Source organism: Triturus cristatus, chromosome 4_2 (assembly GCF_964204655.1).
Source record: "Triturus cristatus chromosome 4_2, aTriCri1.1, whole genome shotgun sequence".
NCBI lineage: Eukaryota > Metazoa > Chordata > Amphibia > Caudata > Salamandridae > Triturus > Triturus cristatus.
In genome coordinates, this window is record NC_140586.1 from 36,944,877 (window position 1) to 36,968,466 (window position 23,590).

The 23,590-nt window shown below is 46.0% G+C and overlaps 1 protein-coding gene across 4 annotated transcripts in view; it reads left to right on the forward strand.

The window, feature by feature from the left end:
• NABP2 (nucleic acid binding protein 2) overlaps positions 1 to 23,324 on the forward strand; it is a 44,417-nt gene extending 21,093 nt beyond the window's left edge. For all 4 annotated transcript variants that reach the window (XM_085600311.1, XM_085600312.1, XM_085600314.1 and 1 more), the window contains 3 exons: positions 18,352 to 18,433; positions 18,832 to 18,901; positions 21,719 to 23,324. In XM_085600311.1, the coding sequence (XP_085456437.1) occupies positions 18,352 to 18,433; positions 18,832 to 18,901; positions 21,719 to 21,900 (334 nt within the window). In that variant the 3' untranslated portion in view covers positions 21,901 to 23,324. The remainder of the gene's footprint in view (positions 1 to 18,351; positions 18,434 to 18,831; positions 18,902 to 21,718) is intronic.
• Positions 23,325 to 23,590: the final 266 nt, after the last annotated feature.

Genomic DNA, 23,590 nt, shown 5'->3' on the forward strand with positions numbered 1-23,590 from the left:
GAGAGAACCTGAGCGTGGCGCGCGGCCCTCCCCGCAGCCATGGCGCGGCACTGGAATGTGCGCAGCTACAACTACGACGAAGGTTAGCGGGACAGAGATGTAGCTGTGGGATGGGAGGCCGAGAAAGGGCACGATATCACCAACAGGACCATTTTAATTCCACCTGCTGTCTCCGAGTCAGAAGGCCGGGCAAATGCAGGATGACAGCCCCCTGCATGAAGTTCATCTTTTTCTATGCTGATGGTACTTCAGTGGACGGTTTGTGTCTAGTGGAACCTGCGCCAGCTTTCAGGAGCTGACTGCACATCTCCACCCCGGTGCCCCCCCGTGCCGCGTGGGCAACTTCAGAATGTTAAACATGCAAGAAGGGAGCCTCCCACTAGATATTGTTAGTGTGTCAGACTGCAACATCATGAGTTGGGCATACTTTACTTCTTCAGCCCGCATTAATAAGTTGCCTGTGCACCCAGGTATGGGCACGTATTGTAAACTAGGACGTTCCTCGTTCGCCCTTCCACAGACTCCTTAAACTGGGTTTATACTGCATTTGATACCAACACCACATATACGCGTATACCAGGTTTCAAGAGATCGCTTGATAACTTGAAACTGGAGTTTGACCAGCATTTGTTAACAAATCCTGTCAGGTGCCCGATAAAGACGCGCATTAGAATAACGTAGGCACTTGCGCAAATACAGTACACTGTATAAAGAAATACGTGAATTTGTCACTGATTCGATTACCATTTGCTCCTAATGAATAGTGCTAGAACCTGAAATGTGAATATTGCACATGTGTATGAAAAGTTGAAGGAAACTATCTGACAGGAGCGGGGTTCAGGCCCCACGACAGCCCCTGCTCTGTAGCCCGTTTTGTTTCAGCACAAACACGGGCGGTCGGGCAGTGCCTGCTAGCGGGGTGGCTGGGCGTGGGAGGGGGCTACACACGCATTTCTGAATAGAAGGCCACCCCGTGCCCTCTCTCGGCTAACTGAAGAGTGAGTGACAACTAGAGCACAGGACCCAACGTGCTGGCGGAGAAAGAGCACGCACAGACCGGGCACCGGGTTCAAACAAAGACACCTATTTATCTATAATTAAAGGAGGTGTTTGACTGACCCTTGCAGTTTTAGTTTGTTTGTTCCTTCCTTCCTTTACTTCCTTTCCTTCCTTTCCTTTCCTTCCTTCCTTTCCTTTCCTTCCTTCCTTCCTTCCTGCCTCCCTCCGTTGCACCCTTCCTTCTTTCCTCCCTTCCTCCATCCATTCTTTCCTTTTTCCTTCCTTCCTTCCTACCTTCCTTCTTTCCTTTCCTTCCTCCCTTCTTGCCTCCCTCCCTTCTTGCCTCCCTCCCTTGCTTCCTTCCTTCTTTCCGCCCTTCCTCCTTCCATTCTTTCCCTTTCCTTTCCTTCCTTCCTTCCTCCCACCCTGGATTGCTTCCGTCTTTCCTTCCCCCCCCCCCCTCCCTTCTCTTCCTTCCTCCCCTTGCATCATACATCCTTCCTTCCTTCCTTACTTCTTCTCTCCCTCCCACCCTTCCTTCCTTCTTTTCTTGGTTTTTTGATTATTTGTATACTTGTTTCACTTCTTTCTTTGTTCCCCTTTCTCTTCCTTAACCACTCAGTTGACCCTCCTTCTTACGCTCTTAATTTTCTTTCTTTCTTTCTTTCTTTCTTTCTTTCTTTCTTTCTTTCTTTCTTTCTTTCTTTCTTTCTTTCTTCCTTCCTCCCTCTTCTTTTCTGTGTCTTGTGATTATTTGTATTTTTCTTTCACTTCTTTCTTTGTTCCCCTTTGTCTTCCTTAACCACTCACTTGATTTCTCCTTATGCATTTCTTTGGTCCTTCCTTCCTTCTTCCAGTCACTTTCCTTAGGGCCTTCCTTTTTACTGTCCTTGATTGGCTTAATTACTTCTTTCGATCCTTTTGTTCTTTCTCCTTTACCTTTCTTCCTCCTTTCCATCATTCCTTTCGTCCTTCCTTCCTTGCTTCCTTCCTCGTTTGGTACTTATTTTTATTTCGCTTCTTACTTTTCTTTTCTCTTCCTTAACCACTCTATTGCCTTCTGCTGATGTCTTTCTTGAATCCTTTCTTCATTTTTTCCTTCTTTAAATCGCCTTCCTTAGTGTCTTCCTTTTTACTGTTCTTCGTTAGCTTCTTTCATTGCATGTTCCACCATCCCTTCCTTCTGTTATTCATTTATTCATTCTTCTTTCGTTCTGTTATTCCTCCTGTCATTTCCACTTCGTAGCTAATTTAATTCCTTCTGTCATTCATCCTTCTTTTTCATATCCTTCATTCATTCTTTCCTTCCTTTCTCCATTAATTCTTCTATCACTCCAATTCTATACATTTCTTGCTAAGTTATTTCTTCATTCTTTGACCCTGTTGTCTTACATTCTTTCCTTTTTGCCCTGCGTCTCTGCGTGCTTCCATCTTTCATCCATGCTGTCTCCTTAATCCCTTTCCAATTTTACTTATTTCCTTCCTTCCTCCATTCTTCCATTACTGTCTTTCACTTTTCCTCACTTCTTTCCTTCATTTGTTTACTTGTCTTTTTTCTTTTCACCCTTCCTTCGATCCTTTCGTCCTGCCTCCATTCTTTCCTTTTCTCTTCCTTCCTCCTTTTTTCTCTCCAACTTTGGTTCCGCCCTTCATTCCTCCCTCCTTACTCCTGCCCTTGCCCTCGTTTGTCTGTCCCCTCAATTCTTCCCGTCTCCCCCTTCCCCCCTGCTTTTACTTCTTTTTGCCTGCCCTCCTTACTCCCTCCTTTCGTTGTTAATTCTTTTTTCCTCGGTACCCTATCCACTACATTCCTGGGACCTATGTTATTTCCATCTCCATTTCTCAAGTCTTAAGTTTTTTTATCCTTCATTGCTGTGTTGCTACACTTCACTCTTCTGTTTTAATTCCTTCCTTCACTTCTTTCATTCTTTCTTTTTTCCTATATTTTCCCTTTCTTGCAATCTTTGAAATTTATTTTTCCTTTCATTCTTTTCCATCCTCCCCTCTTTGATTTCGTTCTTCCCTCACTTTCGCCTTCCTTCTTCCTCCATTTTTCGTCTTTTATTCTGTCCATCTTCTTCTCTTCAAACATCACCCTGCTCCAATCATTGCTGCTCTTTTTATTCTCTCGTTATCGTTTTCTTTGTATATTATTTTTTTCTTCTTCCAATTTCGGTCTCATATTTGACCATTTTCTTCCTTCTCTTTCTCTGGTCTCTTCCCCTTTTCCATTCTTCCTGGTTCTACATTATCTTTCTCTGTTTCTATTTTCAGCCCCCTCCCTCTTCCCTACCCCCACGCCCCCTCCTGCCCCCTCTTACTCATCCTTGTAATCCCTGATTTTACAGCAGAGCTGCTTTGGCATCCAGCCTTGCTGGCACAATGCAATCACATGAGGTTGCTAAAGAGGCAAAGCTCCTTGGCGAGTTCAGTAAGAAAAGCGGCAGCACAAACCGCCATGCCAGTCCCAGACAGCCCCTTTTGATCCTCATGGGAGACAGGACCCATTTAGCTGTCAAAAAATGCCTCTACAATGTGTTTGAGGAAAAGCGCAGAGTCGACTTCACTGTTCCATTAAAAGAAGTCTGGTCCGATGGGCAGAGAGCCAATCTGTGTCCCGCCCACAGATGAAGTGCTTAATTTGAAGAAAAAACAAGCATTTGCAATGCTATCGGTCTCGCCTTTACAAGAGGTTGAGCTACTGGCCTTGTAAATGACAATACCTTTTATTTATGTGTTCTTTTTAAAACCGATAAATAAAAGGCATTGCCATTTACAATGCCAATAGCTTAAACTCTCGCAAATTTGAGACCTATTGCATTGCAAATGCCAGCGCCCATGCTATAAAATTTTTGAAAAAGCATTAGAAGAGAGCGTATCCTGCATGCAGCAACAGGCAGGACAAAGCTATTTGAGAAAATAGTGCTCGGAGGCTGTAATTAAAGTCTACTGAGTAACAACACACGTAACAGGGGATGTCGCCGTGGGATGTTACAAAATGAGACAAGGCGGTACTAAGGAAGGACTACTAAGCCTATTGACCAATGAACAGCCACAGTTTACAATTGACAGTGACACAAGCCAATGAAAAAAAATGGGCAGAGCTTCAAGTCTCTACCTGAATACAGCACGCCACGCAGAGCAGCGTATGCGCTGCACAGGCTGGACCTAAAAAGAAAGTGCAAGGGCCCAAATTTGTAGGTCTTGCCTACGAGAAAGTGCAAGGTTTCTGTTGGTGAAAACTGGGCTTAAAGCCATTGGTTGGCTATATTGTCATTCTCATTTGCTTGTTTCTTATTCAGTAGTTTCTTTGGGCTTTCCATCCGCTTCTTATGTTTTACCCTCTGCTGGAGCATGGATGAATTACTTCTGCCCTGCCGCTGGTCACTTTTCAAGCACTACTTTTTTTTAGGTCTCGCCTACGCAGTGCGCATGCACTGCATATGAGACCTTTAGCCGTCGTACAGGTCTTTTTCTAAGCACATACTTGTGCTTGTGGCGGCATACAGCTTGCGGGAGAGCAGCTGCATATCAGCGGACGATTGGATTAAAAAGGAGGATGTGGCCCGGCTTGCTTCCTTCGACTGCGGTGCCTCTGAGGAAGTGAACTACGAAACGCGTCAGGTGGCAGTCGTATGCTAATAGACTGAGAAGCGAAGCTGTGCATACCAAATAAATGCTTTTACTGGGGAAAAGAGTGTCGTGTTCGAGTGCTGCTTGCCTTGTGGTCACCCCAACGAGCCTGGATATAACAAGCGGCAGGCCAGCCGCTGAGCGAGCACCACCCCATGTGAAGGGGGCCACGAGTTCCGAGGTACGGGGCTCAATGTGGAGCACGGCGCATGGATTGAGCGCGGCTTCACTCCTTGGGGCTCAATGTAGAGCTATGAACTTGCAATTATTGAGGAAGCAACCATCTATGGATAAGTAATTACGGACTACATCTCCCATTAATCATTGCGTTTTGTCTCATCCAGAGCAGCTGCATATCAGCGGACGATTGGATTAAAAAGGAGGATGTGGCCCGGCTTGCTTCCTTCGACTGCGGTGCCTCTGAGGAAGTGAACTACGAAACGCGTCAGGTGGCAGTCGTATGCTAATAGACTGAGAAGCGAAGCTGTGCATACCAAATAAATGCTTTTACTGGGGAAAAGAGTGTCGTGTTCGAGTGCTGCTTGCCTTGTGGTCACCCCAACGAGCCTGGATATAACAAGCGGCAGGCCAGCCGCTGAGCGAGCACCACCCCATGTGAAGGGGGCCACGAGTTCCGAGGTACGGGGCTCAATGTGGAGCACGGCGCATGGATTGAGCGCGGCTTCACTCCTTGGGGCTCAATGTAGAGCTATGAACTTGCAATTATTGAGGAAGCAACCATCTATGGATAAGTAATTACGGACTACATCTCCCATTAATCATTGCGTTTTGTCTCATCCAGAGCAGCTGCATATCAGCGGACGATTGGATTAAAAAGGAGGATGTGGCCCGGCTTGCTTCCTTCGACTGCGGTGCCTCTGAGGAAGTGAACTACGAAACGCGTCAGGTGGCAGTCGTATGCTAATAGACTGAGAAGCGAAGCTGTGCATACCAAATAAATGCTTTTACTGGGGAAAAGAGTGTCGTGTTCGAGTGCTGCTTGCCTTGTGGTCACCCCAACGAGCCTGGATATAACAAGCGGCAGGCCAGCCGCTGAGCGAGCACCACCCCATGTGAAGGGGGCCACGAGTTCCGAGGTACGGGGCTCAATGTGGAGCACGGCGCATGGATTGAGCGCGGCTTCACTCCTTGGGGCTCAATGTAGAGCTATGAACTTGCAATTATTGAGGAAGCAACCATCTATGGATAAGTAATTACGGACTACATCTCCCATTAATCATTGCGTTTTGTCTCATCCAGAGCAGCTGCATATCCGCGGATGATTGGATTAAAAAGGAGGATGTGGCCCGGCTTGCTTCCTTCGACTGCGGTGCCTCTGAGGAAGTGAACTACGAAACGCGTCAGGTGGCAGTCGTATGCTAATAGACTGAGAAGCGAAGCTGTGCATACCAAATAAATGCTTTTACTGGGGAAAAGAGTGTCGTGTTCGAGTGCTGCTTGCCTTGTGGTCACCCCAACGAGCCTGGATATATATATATATATATATATATATATATATATATATATATATATTCTGCTCCAAAGGTTGTCCACCTGGTGAGCAGCACTCGATCAGCAGCTTTGTTTATGATAGGCATGGACGAGGATCCGCTTGTAGGAGCCGCTCCGTAGTGGAATTGCCTGACGCGTTTCGAAGCTCCATATGCTTCTCTTCAGAGGCTTTAACGGAGACGGTGTGTGCAAGCGCTGAACCTACTTCGCCATTTTCATATTGCACTCCCACCAATGGGAAGCTCGAATGAGACTGTGCATTGTGGGAAATATGGTCCGGATAGCACACAAATCTTGTCCTGTATGGACCCTGCAAGTGGACTCGTCCTCAATCCTGTTTGCCGCTGCTGGCCCACATTACTGACATGATAGTTACCATGTCAGGTGGCCCCCGTAACGTTGCGGGGTGGTGCAAGCTCCGCGGCAGGACGGCCGCGTGTTATATTCTGCTCCAAAGGTTGTCCACCTGGTGAGCAGCACTCGATCAGCAGCTTTGTTTATGATAGGCATGGACGAGGATCCGCTTGTAGGAGCCGCTCCGTAGTGGAATTGCCTGACGCGTTTCGAAGCTCCATATGCTTCTCTTCAGAGGCTTTAACGGAGACGGTGTGTGCAAGCGCTGAACCTACTTCGCCATTTTCATATTGCACTCCCACCAATGGGAAGCTCGAATGAGACTGTGCATTGTGGGAAATATGGTCCGGATAGCACACAAATCTTGTCCTGTATGGACCCTGCAAGTGGACTCATCCTCAATCCTGTTTGCCGCTGCTGGCCCACGTTACTGACATGATATATATATATATATATCTCCAAAGAACGCCCACTCCGTTAAGAACAGGTAGAGGCCACTCGGGGGAGAACGTTAGAAGATCTTTATTTCATGACAGCGTGTGCATAATGCATTTCAGCCCTTCGGCCTTCCTCAGATGCTGCTGTTAGCAAAGGGTAACTCCACCCCCACCTTTAAATGTCCAGAAGCACTACCATTGGCGGAAGTCCGCTGACCCAGGGTCACATGTTTGCAACTCCACTGCAGTTCTGCCACAACTACAGCTCCCAGAATGCTGTAGAAACGGGTGAGTGTTGCTAGGTAGTGACTGAATGTAATAACCCCTATGTGTATAGGGTATTGTACTGAAACGGTGCGGAGTTTTCAAATTGTGAGTCTTTCCTTTAAAAATCTCACCAATCGTCCTCCGGTCCCCCTCAAGGCTCCAGCCTCGTTGCGCGTATGCCGGCTGGGCCGTGAGACAGAGTTGCAGTGAACCTGTCTCCTCGTCATTGACAAGCTGAATCACACAATGGTCCAGGGTTCAGGCATGCACCACGGGGCGCACTACTAGGTCTTAAAAGTTCATGAGTTTTGGATGGTTGCTTCAAAGTCTTATTAAAAACCAACATCTCTCCTTCCCAGTAGTTCCAATGCAGATTATAATTAATTTTACTAATTAATTTTAAAGCCTGCAGCTACGGGCCAGTAGATCAACTGTTGGAATTGAATGAGACCTATTTCATTTGCAAGGGCTGCTGTGCAAATTAGATGGAAGCTGAAAAACATGTAGCCTTTCGAGGAGCATGAACAATTACCTCAAAGTCACAACAGATACAAGCATTTCTCCTTAGATTATTAAAGGTGCTAATGCAATTCAATGTGGTACATATCACGGTCTACAGGAACAAGCAATAATTTCTAATGCTGAAGGTAATAGAGCAGACACTTTGACTTAAAAATTAAAACAGAGTTGTTCGATATAGTCCGTCTGAGCACCAACCGAAGCAACTTAAGTGACCCACTAATTCCGTAATGACTCGGCGTTCAACATCATTGTGGCATCCTTCATAAATTTTAAAAATCTTGCAGACAATTGCCATGACTCCCCTTTCAGACATTCTTCAACTTCAATTTTGCAGGATCTAATATTCAATTGCCCGAAGAAAAGTACAAACCAGTAATGTCTGGGGTGCAACAGAAAGGAGCGTAGGCAGAGGATATGGGAGAGAGTCTTCTTTGTGGAGCGAAAACCCCTGCATAAAACATCCTGACCGCCTGTTAATTGCCCATATTTGTACGCTTTTAGTGGAATCAGGCCAAGCATGAGTAGTTGTGTCTTGATGTGAAGTTTAGATGGGCACAATAAATGTGATGGAATAGTTAACTATTAAATGAGCTTTCATTTTTGAACGTATGGCTTATAAATCACCATGAGCTGACATAAGCCTGGCTTGTATCACCAGTACTTTTGATCATTTGTTTCAGTAGTAAGTCAGCTTGAATATGCTCTTTGGCTGCTAGCCGATTAATCGCTGCCTAGTAAAAATTGTGCATTTCTGAAGATTTATCTTGAATAATACCCCACAGAAGCTGCTTGATTTATCCCGGCTTAGCTGATGTTAGCTTGGCACAAAGAAAGAAAACGTGGATACAGAACATAATCTTGATGAACCAGCTTGAACTCCAGGCAAATCTGAGCCTAGACCGTACAAGCAGGTAGCTGAAATAAACACCTTTAGCACTGGCATTGCACCAGATCCAACCAGCTTTATAGGCAATTTTTGTAGACCAACGAGTCCTACTAAAGAAGCCATCAGCCGACCCCACCGACCTCAAGAACTACCGCCCCATCTCGCTGCTCCCGTTTCCTGCAAAAGTCATCGAGAAGACCGTCAACAAGCAGCTGGCCGCCTTCCTCGAGACGAACGGATCCCTCGACCTCTCGCAGTCTGGCTTCCGGGCCAACCACAGCACCGAGACCGCCCTGATCGCAGCCACCGATGACATCCGAGCTCTGCTTGACAACGGAGAAACAGCGGCCCTCCTCCTCCTAGACCTCTCCGCGGCCTTCGACACTGTCTGCCACCGTACACTAGTGCAGCGTCTCAGCAACGTCGGAATCCAGGAGAAGGCACTGGAGTGGATCATCTCCTTCCTCGCCGGAAGGACACAGAGAGTCCGCCTCCCCCGTTCAGATCTGAAGCCACCGAAGTCATCTGCGGCGTTCCTCAAGGCTCCTCGCTCAGTCCAACCCTCTTCAACGTGTACATGAGCCCCCTCGCAGACATCGCACGCCAGCACAACCTCAACATCATCTCCTACGCCGACGACACCCAGCTGATTCTCTCCCTCACCAACGACCCTGCCACCGCCAGAGCCAACCTCCACGAAGGGATGAAAGAGGTAGCCGAATGGATGAAGAACAGCCGCCTGAAACTGAACTCGGACAAGACGGAAGTCCTCATCCTGGGATCCTCACCCTCCCCCTGGACGACTCCTGGTGGCCCCCCGCCCTAGGCAGCGCACCCAAACCAACAGACCACGCACACAACCTGGGCTTCATCCTGGACTCCACCTTCTCCATGACCAGACAAGTCAACGCCGTCTCCTCGTCGTGCTTCAACATCCTGCGCATGCTACGAAAGATCTTCCGGTGGATCCCCACCGAGACCAGGAAGACGGTCACCCAGGCCCTCGTCACCAGCCGTCTGGACTACGGCAACTCCCTCTACGCCGGAACCACCGCCAAACTCCAGAAAAGACTTCAGCGGATCCAGAACGCCTCAGCACGACTCATCCTGGACATCCCCCGTCGCAGCCACATCTCCGGACACCTGAGAGACCTGCACTGGCTCCCGGTCACCAAGAGAATCACCTTCCGTCTCCTCACCCACGCACACAAAGCCCTACACAACCAAGGCCCAGGATACCTCAACAGCCGCCTCAACTTCTACGCTCCCAAACGCCAGCTTCGATCGACCGGCCACGCCCTCGCCACCGTCCCCCGCATCTGAAGAGCCACCACAGGGGGACGGTCCTTCTCCTTCCTCGCCGCCAGGACGTGGAACTCCCTCCCGACCCACCTCCGCCTGACCCAGGACCACCTCGCCTTCAGGAAGCAACTCAAGACCTGGCTGTTCGAGCAGTAGCGGACCCCCCTCCCCTAGCGCCTTGAGACCCTCTGGGTGAGTAGTGCGCTATATAAATGCTTTGATTGATTGATTGATTGGGCATAAGTTTGTAGTCAATACCTTTGTAAATGGCAGAGAGAACCGGGCCTAAAAGATATTTAAGGAGGCGCTGAATGGCAAAAATAGAAGCATTTGCCGTTGTAAACAGTGCCTCAATTTGCACAGATGGAAGTCTTTTGAATTTTTGACCATTAATGAACCAAGCCCCTTGTTTGATGTTCCTTTTTCCGAAAGTTAGAATCTTGGTTTTTGCCTTATTGATGTTGAAGTTATTACTTTTGCAGTAATCTGCCAAGATGGTCAAGGATCTCTGTACCCCTATTGCTGTTTGATGCTATAAAATAGTATCGTTGGCATACTGCAATAACTGTAGACCTCTTCCTGCAATTTTGGATGGAAAAGTTTGGCTAAGTTTAGATGGTTATTTAAATGGACTAAATACAGATTAAGAAGTAAGGGGGCTAAAATATAGCTATGCTTGAGGCCTCTGTGTAGATATTTGATGATGTTGACCATTTGCTGAAAACTCTCCCTATCACCCATGTATTTGAGTAAAGGTTCATGAAGGCAGTCTAGAGATGTGGTGGGATACCCCAAGCTATTAGTTTGGCTCAAAGCAAGCCTCTGTCAACTTTATTGAACTCTGTGGCAAAATTGATAAAGTATTTTAAAATGGGGCCTGCACCCTATTTTTTAAAGCAGTTAATTAGTGCCGTTATATATAACAGATTGATATCTCTCTTGTTGCCCTTTTGGAAAACCTGTTTGTGTGGCTGGAATGATTTTTTTTTTTTGCAAAACACTTCCTCTCCACATCCAATCCTTCTGGAGGATTGTAACTAGATGGGAACCCTGCCAGCTCTTCTGCACCTGGTTTCTAGTTAGACAATCATTGAACGGGGTCAGCCTTTTCCCTCCTTGAACATACAATTTGGGAGACCATTTGGGCCAGGAACACCTGCTGAGCGTGTCATACCCCAGGCATTGACAACCATGTCCTCCATAATAAGGTTTGAGATTGCATCAGAGGTACCAGTTCTTGTTATATCTTGATTGATCGTTGGCACAGGTAGCGAAGTAAGAGTGTTGACACATAGCAAGGAAATGTATGTTAACAATCCAGATGCTGAGATGTTGAATAATTTTTTTGGGGGGGCTTTGTGACAAGTTTTGAACCATGACCCAACATTTTTTAGAAACTGTATCTTTTATTGCTTGAAAAGCATCCTTCCATTTTACATCCTCCAACGCTGTTTTTCTTCATGCAGGCGACGCCTATAATTTTTGCACAGGATTTTAAGTGTCTTTTTCTAGGCTGTATTTGCTGTATCCTTATGCTTCTGTTTAGGTGTCTTTTTAGCAGTAAGAGATCTTGGCTCTTAGGAAAACGTGGGCAATAGGAGCAATGGGGCTGAGGACATGGCAGCGATGGAGCAAGAAACTTTAATAAACCGTATCTGAATTCTGACCATCCTTCAATTAGATGTTGAGGTTTGAAGAAAAGCGAGGGCAGTAGGTATGCTTGTATTTGCGTGATCATATTACCATTTGATCTGCCGCCCACCGGATCGTTATGGCAGGTTCCACGTCAGATTGATGTCCCAGTATGATTTCTTTATGCAAAATGGTGGCATCCAGAGTGAGAGATCAAGACAATATGGCATTGTCACTCATAAGAGTATGGTCAATTTTGAAATTTGAGGCCCAATGAAAGTGCTGAATCGATGTCTACAGGTAGTCAAGTGTTGCCAGTCATTGATGGGACGTGTGTGTATATGCAGCATCTTGATTGGTGATGTTCCTGCCAATCAAAGAACACAAACCTATGGTATTCAAGGCAGATGTTTGGGTAGTGCAAAACATTGAGCTTCTGATGGACAGATATGCTTAATGGCTACATTTTCCATAGCTGTCTTCACTATTGAGCCATACCTGCTCATTCGTTATCGTAAGCAGGTTAGCATTGAAGTAGTCTGTCAATAGCCATACAGATTTTAAGGAGAGGAGTTGGCCTAACGGCTAGGGCAGTCGACCTCGACTCTGTGGAACTGGGTTCGAGTCTTGGCAACGAGTCTGAACATCCTGTGATTCTGGGCAAATCACTTAATCTCCCCGTGTCTAACAAAAAATGAATGGCCCTATTGTAATGCAACTGGTGCTATGTAAAGCGCTCTGATACCCGATTCGGGTCAAGTTTGCGCTATATAAAACTCTGTTAAAAAACAAAAAAAAAAGTTGTTGGGTCGTAATTGATTCAGGGTATCGATAAAATAATGTGTTGTCTCCCCTTTCTTATCCTTATTGGGATTTATATAAATGTTTGCGAGCACAAAAGAGCTGAGTGAGCTGTTTTGCTTAGCCGATGTAGTAAGTTTTAATATGATCACACTTTATAATGAGATATTATTGCTGCAGAATGATACTCTGTGTAATCTAACCAGGGAATTGAGCTTACTTGCCAGGTCTCTTCTAAACAAATTATGCTGAAGTTGAGTAAGTGATTGAAGTATCCACGCAAGGAGATTAAATTACTATAGCCCCTAATGTTCCATGATCACATATGAAACATGCTGGAATGCAGGCTTAAGCTTGGCCTAGGCCTGATGTTGGATGGTGCCTGGTGGCCTGGCCCAATTATTTACAGTTGCATCCGTTAGCCAACAGGCCCTTCTGCCTGATTCAAGATCTTTATGCATTGTTAAATTGTTCTGCGTTTTTTGGTTAAATGTACTTTCTAGTTATTCAGTGGCATCTTGCAGAACCAAGAGTTCTTAAAAGGCACAGGTCTCGTTTCATGGTGATCTCTTGCTGGCTGCCTGGGAATTTCAAAGATTGGCGGATATTTTGCTTTAATAGATTTGACGATCCTTATGCCCCATTGTTCAAACTTTTGTTTTTCCGCATGAACTCATTGGCCAGTGCTTTTATCAAGGAAGCAGATTTCTGTTCTTTCATTATTTTCCTCCTTTAGACCTGCAATTAAGGCAATGAAATCTATATCACTGGAGGTTATATTTCTCAAGCTTGGAATAGCCACGAATAACTTTAGTAAGTTCCTCTATTTCGTCTTTGCCACATGAAGCATATGCAGGATATAATATAACGTTGTGTTGCTTTCCCCCTTCAGTATCGTCCGGTGTAGCCATTGCATTGCAATTTGGAGGGCCTCCAGGGTTCCCCGGACAATTGTTTTGGGGGCTTACCAGTCCTTTCTGCCTATTATTGTTGGGGCATGGTGCATGGACAAGTTTTCCAATGATGCGACGTCTTAGCCCCAAGGGCCGCCATCGCAGGAGCATTTGTTCATGAGGCCCCATCCCCCCTTGATGGTATAATGAGATTAACCCAATGCTCCGTTTGCGAAGTTTGTGTAAACTGGCACTTGCTGCTGCAGTAGATTTCTTTATTTCCTTGCTTTGCAAATGAAGAAGGCTCAGCGTGGCAGTATTATCGAGGAAGATAGAGCACTCTGCAATAATGGCAGTATTTGTTGGCTGCTCTGCATCCCCTGACCTAGGCAGACCTCTGGAGGAGGGAGATCTAGCGTTATTGGTATTTTGACCATTGCCGATGCTAATCTTAGTTTCCACAATGTTTTTATCTTCACACAGTGGCCCTGATTTGAAGAAAACCGGGGAAAAAAAATTCAGATGAGGCCCCCTTTTTAAGATAGTTTTTTTGTTGAGTTCTCGTAAACGTTCTTTCTGTTTTTGTTGACATGATGGGAGAGTATGCAGCTGTGCACTGTTAATTTTGGCTTGGCGCACCGACTCAGAGAAGGCAAACTGATTTCATATTGTTCCATTCTTTGGTTGCCTCTCCTTGCTAGAAGTAGCATCTGATGCCTTCAACCCTCCCTGGGCATGGGTGTCGTGATAATAGTTCAAAGTGTTTCAGAATCCATGCCTTCCTCTCTTTATTGTAGGGAGCCTAGTAGAATAGTAGCAGGTCTGTACATTTTGAATCTCTCTCTTCAAGTCCGGGGTTAGAGATGACATAACAGCTGGGAGGTTGGCTAGTTTTCACCAACATTTTATGGGAAAGCACGTGACATCTTTACTTGGCGTTGATCGCTGCCTGTGAGTGATTAGAGTTTATCTAATTATAGACAATTGCTTTACTGTGATCTGCCATGTTTTGCTGGATCATAATTTGAACAGCATTTGTCCGCATGCATCTTAGCCACTCTCCCTAGTGAAGAAATGTTTTTTTCCATTGAATTCTACTGAGTGTTCTCTTTACCAGACCATTTGCTCGAAGTCCAGACTTGATGTGAGTAACTAGCAACTGACGGAGAGGCAGGAGAAGTCTTTATTGCTAGAGATGCATTAGTTCCAGGCCTTCTAGTGATACACTGACTTTGGCAGGTAGATACATCTAGATCGTCATTGAAACCGGTGATAGTGCACTCTAGCTGTGGTGAAGATTTAATCTGCGCTACAGCAGAAACATGAGACCCGTGTTGATCACCTTCACTCTAGGAGATAGTGGAACCTTGTCCACCAACTTTGCGTCCAGGGCGCGTTGCTCCAGTGGCGAATAAGATGGTTGTGTGTCTCTCCTAAAAGGCGAGGTGTGCTTGGCCCCTAAGAAAGCAAAGGCCTACCAGCAGGAAGAGGTGTGGCGCCGCGGCCAGGGTGACTGACTCTGGAATCTGGGGATCACGGTTCGATCCCTGGTGCCAGTGGCAGATTAGCCCAGCACCATGTGACTCTGGGCAATAGCTTGCTTAATCTTCCCGACGGCCCCCAGCGCCTAGAGACCCTTACGGGTGATTGTTCGCGCTTTACAAATGTGGATTATTATTATTATTATTATTATTATTATAACCCTTAATCCAATGCAGAGGTCCTAACCTTAGTGATGAGAAGGTCCAATTAGTTCAGGCTTTCCGCATTAAAAAAAGTCATTGTTGAGGAGCAATACTTAGATGGAAGTATCTCTTTATCCACAAGTCTCCCACTCCTGGGTATTGCATTTTTGACATCATGTGATTCTGCGCCAAAATCAGACATGGTAGATTTGGCCAGCTTAGGCAGTAGTGGCGTCGGCAAGCATAGGTTTTGCAGTGAACCCTTAGTAAAATCAATGAGAGCGGCATGTGACTGCCTCCCCCCCCCCCCCCCCAAGTCATATTTATCGTTGTATTTGCTCTTAAAATATTTTTTGATGCCAGTATCTTGGGCTACCAACACCTTTAAGCACTCAGGCTCCCTAACCTGTGATTCCATTTCCGGTGATGATAGGGAGATTCTTGCTTTGCACCTCTGAAGAATTTACTGCGTACAAGGAGGTGTGTTTTCTTTTTCTGTACTGTTTTTTTTTGTTTTTTTGTTTTTGCTCCTCTCACTATTGATGTTTACTAACAAAGAGCTGCGGGTTTGCATTTTGTGCCAGAGATGGAACAGGGGACCCTTTCACCCAGGCTCCTCGAATTTCAACTGGAGGGAGCAGCAGCAAAAGCTAGCACCAAAAGTGAAGCACCAGCCCGCAGGGCCCTACCAGCAGCCCCAGCTGTGCTTGGATGATTTCTTTGGCCAGTCGCCCTCAAACAAGATGTGTACGATAAACCAAATGGACAAGCAGGTAAACGTCTGAAGGAAGGGTATGTTGGACAAGGTGAGCGGGAGCTACTTCAAGTGCTGCAAGCTGCTCCCCGAGCCTAACGGAGCCGCCTGTGCGGGACCTAGGCTTTACCCTCGGCAGTGGCCTATATGAAGCACTGCGCTCACTTCGCCTGGCACAAGTGCAGGCTGGTAGAAAAGGATGGTAGAGTGGTCTCACACACCTCCCACCTCCACGGCAAAGTCCTCAATGTGCTCCTAGATAAACGACCAGTTAATCCTGCACATGACTTCCTTCAACTTCCTTCTGCTGTCAACCGATATTAACAGCTAACAATGTCCACTGAAGGCAGGCTGAGGCAGACCTCTAGCGGGGATTGGGGAAAGCAAACTGACAATGCGGCGATGTAAGCGGCGGTATGGAGTGATAGGAATGAGTAAGGCGGTGTGGGTGCAAGCCTCAGCGGCTACTAAGCTGGCTGTCTCTGCACCCCTACAGCACTTGGCCAGGCTCATAGTGTCCGAACCACTGCTGTCCTTTGTGCTGGGTGGTCTATAAAAAACCTGCGCTACCAGCTGCGTACCTGGTCCGCTATGCAGCTGCCGCCAGGCTCAAAATGGGATTACAATTTGGCCCGGGCACTGACGAAAAAAGTGGCCCACATTCGCGGGGCATGGCCAACATGCGCGGGTGTTCCCTTTCATGAAACACACAAGGAATGTTAGTGGAAGGATATTGTTTTTGGGAAGGACACAGGGCCAAGGAGACAATGTCCTACAAGCTGAGCAACTGAAAAACAGCGAGGCTCCTTTCTCTTAAAAAATTATTCCCCAGCCCTCCAGGGCAGGAGCACCTGACAAGCAGCGAGGCCCCTTTCTATTAAAAAAATATTCCCCAGCCCTCCAGGGCAGGAGCACCTGAAAAACAGCGAGGCCCCTTTCTATTACAAAGTTATTCCCCAGCCCTCCAGAACAGGAGCACCTGAAAAACAGCGAGGCCCCTTTCTCTTAAAATATTATTCCCCAGTTCTCCAGCGCAGGAGCACCTGAAAAACAGCGAGGCCCCAGCTATTTGTAAATTACTCAGCCCTCCCCAGCCCTTCAATGCCTCGAGGCAATTGCCTGGCAGGAGAGGGGAATAAAGCAAAAACACTGCTGCTGGGCCAACATGGGGTGGGGGGAGGGAGGCTAAGGTGAAGATGGTGCCAGTTCTCAACATCACCTGGCCCCCGCAGTGTGACCCATTCTCCCTATGCCCTTAATGAGCAGGGCTGTGGGCGAGGTGTTAATGCAAACACTGTTTCAGGGCTGCGTGGGCCCCAGGGGGGCCGAGGTAAAAATGGGTCAATGGTCTGAGCAACACCTGGCCCGCTGGGAGGCCGATTCTGGCCACAACCATCTGCTCCCAAGCCCACCATCTGCGTGGCAGGGGGTGAAGGAGAGGCCACAGCTGATCATCGCTGAACAGCCGCACAGCGATGCTGCTTTCCTCTCCCTGTACAGTGCTCTCTGTGGACTGGGAAAGGGGGAAAAAACGGCCCACAGAGGGCACTGAGACACCGGCCCTTCGCCAGAGTGCCTGCATTACCAATCCGTCCCTGGCTGCCGCTGCAAGGCTTTCACCTGCTTCTCACTCCGCTTTCTTCCTCCTCACTCACCCGACCGCCTGCCGCCGCAACCATTGCAGCCGAATTCTAAATAGCACATCTCCTCTGGCCGCCTCCAATCCCAGATTCCTGAGATTTCCACACCTTAGTTTCCAATGTGAACTAGGGGTGTGCAAAATTTGAGTAATTTGCTTTTGCGTAATTATGTGAAAGTACAGACAAAGTATGCAAAATGTAAATCTGTTACTTCTTGCTGTATTTTTGTACGAATTGCCTCCTTGCGGTAATTGTTGGCGCAAGGATGCATTGACACAGCACCGTGAACAACAGCCGCTCGCATCCGGTTTTTCAGATGCATTTGCAGTAAACTTCAACAGCACATTGCCCCATTCTGCAGTTGGCACATAATTATTCGAAGTGGCGTAATGTTCTAATTTTGGGAATTTCTTGTAAGAAGCGTAATGCAAAAATTCCCAAATTTTGCCCAGGCCTAGTCTGAACCTGCTGCAGTTTCCTTTGGACCACTTATTTGGTGGTCTGTGTCGATATCTCCACTGACCTATTTGGCATCCTGAGAAGACAAGCCTGGGACTCTAGTTATCATCACCCCTTCTGTGGAACAGTCATTGCATTGGTTGTTCCTTGCAACAAACTAGGTCCTGAGACTGTATGCAAGACTGGCAAAACTTGTTTTAGATTTACACATAATTTAAGGACAAAACACATGTTGAAAGGTGTTGGCACCCACCAAACAATCAGTGTGAACGTTTACATGTTGTGGTTTGACCCTGTGCCATAGATGCTTGGTTGGGAATTGACAGGAAGGGGGTTCTGTATAGGAGGAACTGAATGAATATTCTGGGGAGACGATAAGAGAGCTCAGTGCCTGTAGCCATTGCCAGACATTAAATGAGGAGTCTTTCGCTACCCAAGTTTGCCCCCGCCCTTTGCTTGATTTTGTACTGCATGACTAGGGCCGTAGCTGCTTGCTGTCGTCTCCTGCTTCAGGTCTCTTATTTCCCTCGCCACAAATATTCAGGCTCATGTGATGCTCTGAATTTCCTTTCCAGATTCTGCATGCTGTACTCCGAGGTGCCAAACTTCAGTGAGCCCAACCCAGAATATGCAAATCAGCAGAATCAAAATAAATCGGTGAGCCTAGGAAATTGAGGAATGATTGTGGGTGGGGCAGTTCTGGAACAGAATGGGCATTGAATTGAAGTGGCATTGAATAGTGTGTGTGTGGGGCAGCAAAAGAGGTTATTTGTAGAAACAGCGGGTGACTAGTGCAGGCCTGCACGGTAGGGTTTTCATGAAGCTGGACTGGAAGCTCCTGGAACCAAATAGGAGGATGGCTGCAAGCAGTCATTGTTTTGGGTGGTAAACTAGTGGAGAGGATCGAGGAAGTGTAAGTGTTGGGGGATGGCACACACAGGGTGCAGAAATTGCAAGGCCCAAAATGTTTGGAAGAGAGTATTAGGGCATAGGGTAGATACATTGGTGATCATGCTGCTGGCTTTTCTGATTCCTTTTTTTTCCAACCCCCACAGGGCCCATCACAGAACGAGGGAGCAACGTCCAGTGCCAGTGCAGCTAGTGCCAGCTCGTCAGCACCTCCAGGTACAGAGCTTTTTCTACCACTGCCCGTCCTAACCCCTACCGTCATCAGCTGACGAAGAGAAGCAGTTACCCTCCCTACAGCAACTGCCGTTGCGCCAAGCTGTGCCTCAGGTGAAATGCTACAATTGGCACTTGCTGCTCTGATCCCCATTCCAGAGTGTGGGGGAGAAAGGGTTTGTGTTAAGACTGATGCAGGCCTGTACGCTGCACTGGACACATGAGTCGGATAATTCCTGCGCGTGGCTGCCTTTGGCCTGGCCATAGTGCCTGGTCATGTGTGATTTTTATAGTGTTTGCATTAGATCCTGAAAGTTTTCAGCTTGAGTGGAGTGATCGTTACTAAAAGGTTCTTGATTAAAAAAAAAAATGTTGGATGAAAATGCTGAATTAGTATGATCCACTTAGCTTTCGAAATGTCGTCATGCAAACAAGTCAGTTAATTGCAGATTTACTTTTTCTTAACCTCTTTACTCTGACCCAAGTGGTAAGTAAAGTATTTTGCAAGTAACCAATTCCATTTGAAGTTCCGGAATTTTGCTAGAGCCTTTGAGGGTACACTATCGATTTCTGGTCTTTTTTGTGTCTGTTTCTGAGCCCAGATAAGAAATCCAATCATCCTGGAAATGCAACACTCAGAGCTGTCATTTCTGTATAATTTTAGTAATTATGTATTTATATAGGCAATAATAAGTGACTTTTTCGAAATTAACATAATTACAAATTTTTACATGGATGACTGGTTTTAAACATGCATAATAAATAAGCCTGGTCTGCTGCCTTTGTAATAACTTCTCATAGTAAACAGGCCGGAACGATGACCTCTGGTATAACATTGCCCCGCGCACCAATCAAGCCTATAGCTGTTATCATTGGGTTGTCACCATAAACAACTTGGGCCTACTGTGCCGAGTGTAAGCTTTGCACACAATGACCATTAGGCATAGAGTCATGAAATTGCAAATGCAAAATACTATCTCACCTAACTGGGCGTAACAGGGTATCTTACAGTACAAATCTTCTATTCGATGCTCGGGTGGATAATAAATTGAAATTTTAGGTAAGAAAAACCTGCCTACAGTCTTAAGCACAGAGTAATAACAACCCATCCTTTAAAAGCCTTCTGTCTTTAAGACATGCTTTTTGCAATTAGTAGGTCAGGCCTTCTGCCATTGTCATAATGTTTCATAATAAACAGATCAACCCTATGAAATCTGGTATGACTTTTCCCAATGAACGGATTAACCCTTTACCATTGGCTTTACACCTTACCCAATATTGACCTATTAAGCACACACACTGGCAGCCATCATGCATAAGGTAATAGGATTACAAATATGTAGAAAAATACAGCTTGCAAAATAATATAAAATTCTTCTCAATGGGGACTAACTAGAATAATCACAGTGATAACCTCCGTGGCTTGTCAGAGAAGGTGGCCAATGCCAACGTCCTTACCGAATACAGTAAACTGTGAGATTACATGTAACAAAATACCTGTCTGTAACACATTGCGATAACCAACTGTGAAAGGTTTACTTGCTTTGACAAATACTTTCACAATTAAGACTCACTGTCTTTGTCATAATGTTCCATAAAAATCAGACCAGATCTTTGACACTGGACATGTTCCCTGTACATAACCAGCTCAGGCCTACAGTTTTGAGCATAAGTTTTCCACCGGACAACCATCAGACACAATCCTAAAATAAGAAAGGTATACAAAATAACAGTGACTATGCAAAATACTATCACTAAGCGGGCCTAACAAGGATTATAACAGAGCAAACGGTCTATATCCACGGCCTACTATGGCAATTTGTGAAATTCCGTGTAACAAAATAGCTGTCTGTATGCTTTAGTATGGAGTAATAACAAACTACATTTAAATGCCTAGTGCCTTTCTCATAACAAACATATTGGGCTATTAGCTATGATCATTGGCCTGCCAACATAATCAACTCAGTCCTGTTGTAGCGAGTATAAGAATTACCACAAGACAAAAAGTGAAATACAAGCAGTTTTTTTAGAGGAAGCACACACATTTGGTCCAATCAAATCTTGTACTGATGTGAACCATCATGTAGTTGGAGCCTAAGCCCCTAGCTCAGTAGTACTCTCAAATCTTTTTTTACTTTTTTATTGATCAAATAAGGTCAGGTGACAGAGCACTGAACCAGACTTAAAAATCCATGTGCATTAGTGTAGCTCACACAAAACTCCAATCTGAGGTCTAAATGTATTAATGGAATGGGTGGGTGCTGGGGCTGCAACACATTCCTCATGACTGCCCTCTTCCCAGCTGTGTTGCTACCAGCGAAAAACAAACACTGTTCATGTTCAGGCAGCCATACTGCTCCTAGCTTGAAGAACCGGATAAATAAACCAAATAAACATAGCTTTATGGAGGGGAATCATTTTTAACATGTACTCCTGGCTATCATCATGTGAGTGGAGTCAAACAAAGCCCCTCTCTGTGGTACTCCTGAAAGCTCTCTTGTAGGTTGATTACATTACGTCTGGCGCCAGCTGTGCTGCCAAGCTAGACCTAAAAACTGTTCCTGCTTTGAACGAAGATATAACAGCATGAAAACAAGGGTCTCTCGGAAACTGTCACAAAATAAAGGTTCAATAGATATATGTTTTCTATATATTTGGGCTCAATTCATTATAATTCTGTTCTTTCATACTTTTACAAGATGGAGGATGTGAGTTTTGAGGGACTTAGCTTGGTATAATTACATCTCATTTTGAGGTTCAGTGGTGATTAGTCGTTTGTTAGCAGCATTTGCTTAATTGTATTTATCCTTTTATCCTCAGCTACAAGTAACCAGAATGGAAATGGAGTAAGCCTTACTGGCCCTGGTGGCCCTGCGCAAGGCTCCAACCCACCTGGCGGCAGGATCACACGCAGCCAACCGAACAACCCGCCCAATGGAAGTGCCTCGACCACAAACCCACTCAGCAACGGCAAAGAGACACGCAGGACCAGCAAGCGATAAGAGACTTCCCCCTGACGACAGTGGCCATCACTTCATCACCTCTCTCACTTCAGCACTGAGCCCTGGCGCACCCCTGAGATTACTACATGAGCTCCTAAAATGAGGATCTGGGAAGGTGGGGGTCATTTAGGAGTGAGTTTCATGTGGGAGTGCTGAATGGTTTGAAGAGGCCAGAACCACTATCAGCTGATATTGCCAACTGAGCAGACTTTAAAACGCTTTCAGGTTTTGGGACGGGGTGCGAGTTGTGTTGGGGGGGCGGGATGGGTTCGGGGTTCTGTCACGTCCCACCTCAATCTGTTGTCCAGGAAAGGATGGGAGGCCTCAGGATTACGAAGAACTGATCTCTTGTCCCACAGGAAACTTTGATAAGCTCTGGTATACCTTGAACATCTGCTTACCCTGCATGGTCTACAGCCTAGCACAAAGTGTGTCAGAGAGGTCTTATCAACACAATACAATTCAATGTCATGCATATATGTGAATTTTTTTAACTATGTGGGACAAGCTGTCTATACTATTTGGGAAGGGGATGCTATATCAAGGTCTGGCAAATTCTCGCTGCCAATCATTGCCTGTCCATACACTGTGCCTTCAAGAGGTTCACTTTCATAAGTCTATGCTGCTACATCCACCCCTTCATCGAATATCCTGTAATCCTCTGCTGCTATAAACCATTTGAGATCCCACAATCATCTACTATGTTCTCGAGAATCATGGAAATGGGCATAACCTCTGCTGCCATAGTGCACCCCAAAGATTCTCTCCATTCTGTTGCCCTTTAAATAGACCTGAATAAAGATTTCCCTACTCAGGGCCTTGGAATTCGCCCTCTGGTGGGTTTACCGCTAGGGTATTCAGTTTTGATGCCCATTCAGTTTCTTACCCATCGTTTGACATGGTAAAGGCATAGGGTAAAAATGTCATGCTCTGCACAATGTCTTCTTTGTTAAAAATCAAAGAAGACCCAGTGTTGCATTGCACGTGCGTACTTAAGCTTGTGGGACTGAGTTGACAAAATCAGGAAGCGGGGCAAATGAAAGTAGGAGCAGGGACTGCATAGATTTTTAATGCTAAGAAATACGGCCTTGATAAAAATTCCATTTGCTTTCTATACCCTAATATAGATAGTATGCGTATAGCTGGTGCCTTTTGTTGAGAGACGCTGTGAGCACTCAGAAAGGAATCCTCAGCAACCGCATGGAGGAAAAAGATATTGGCGATGGAGTGTGTTTTCTTCTTTCTCCCTTCAAATAATCATTCAGTGCCACAGGAGTCCATAGTTGGCGCATGGTGAAAATAATGTTCGTAATGATTTTATTGAACATATTTGTATGTGTTCGCTTTTTTTAAAGTTTTGGATGGAGTGGGGCACTGGAATGTCTTGTACATGATTGTGTGAATAAAACCTTTGCCCCTCTCTCTCTTGGTGTCCATTCTTGGTGGTCCCTAGGTCCAAAAAGAGAAGAGAGACTTCTAAACCACAGAAGGAAGGTCTCTTAATCAGATATTTCCAGTGCTGCAAATGAGCGTGCTTCTACATTTCTGATGGATACATCTGCCAGTGGATTCCTCACCTTGTGAATATCCCCTGCGCCAGCAACATTCGGAATTTTTTTGTAGCTCTCCACGCCGATGAGGACGATGTCACAATAGAATGGCTCCGCTCGCAGCTCCGCTGACGTCACTG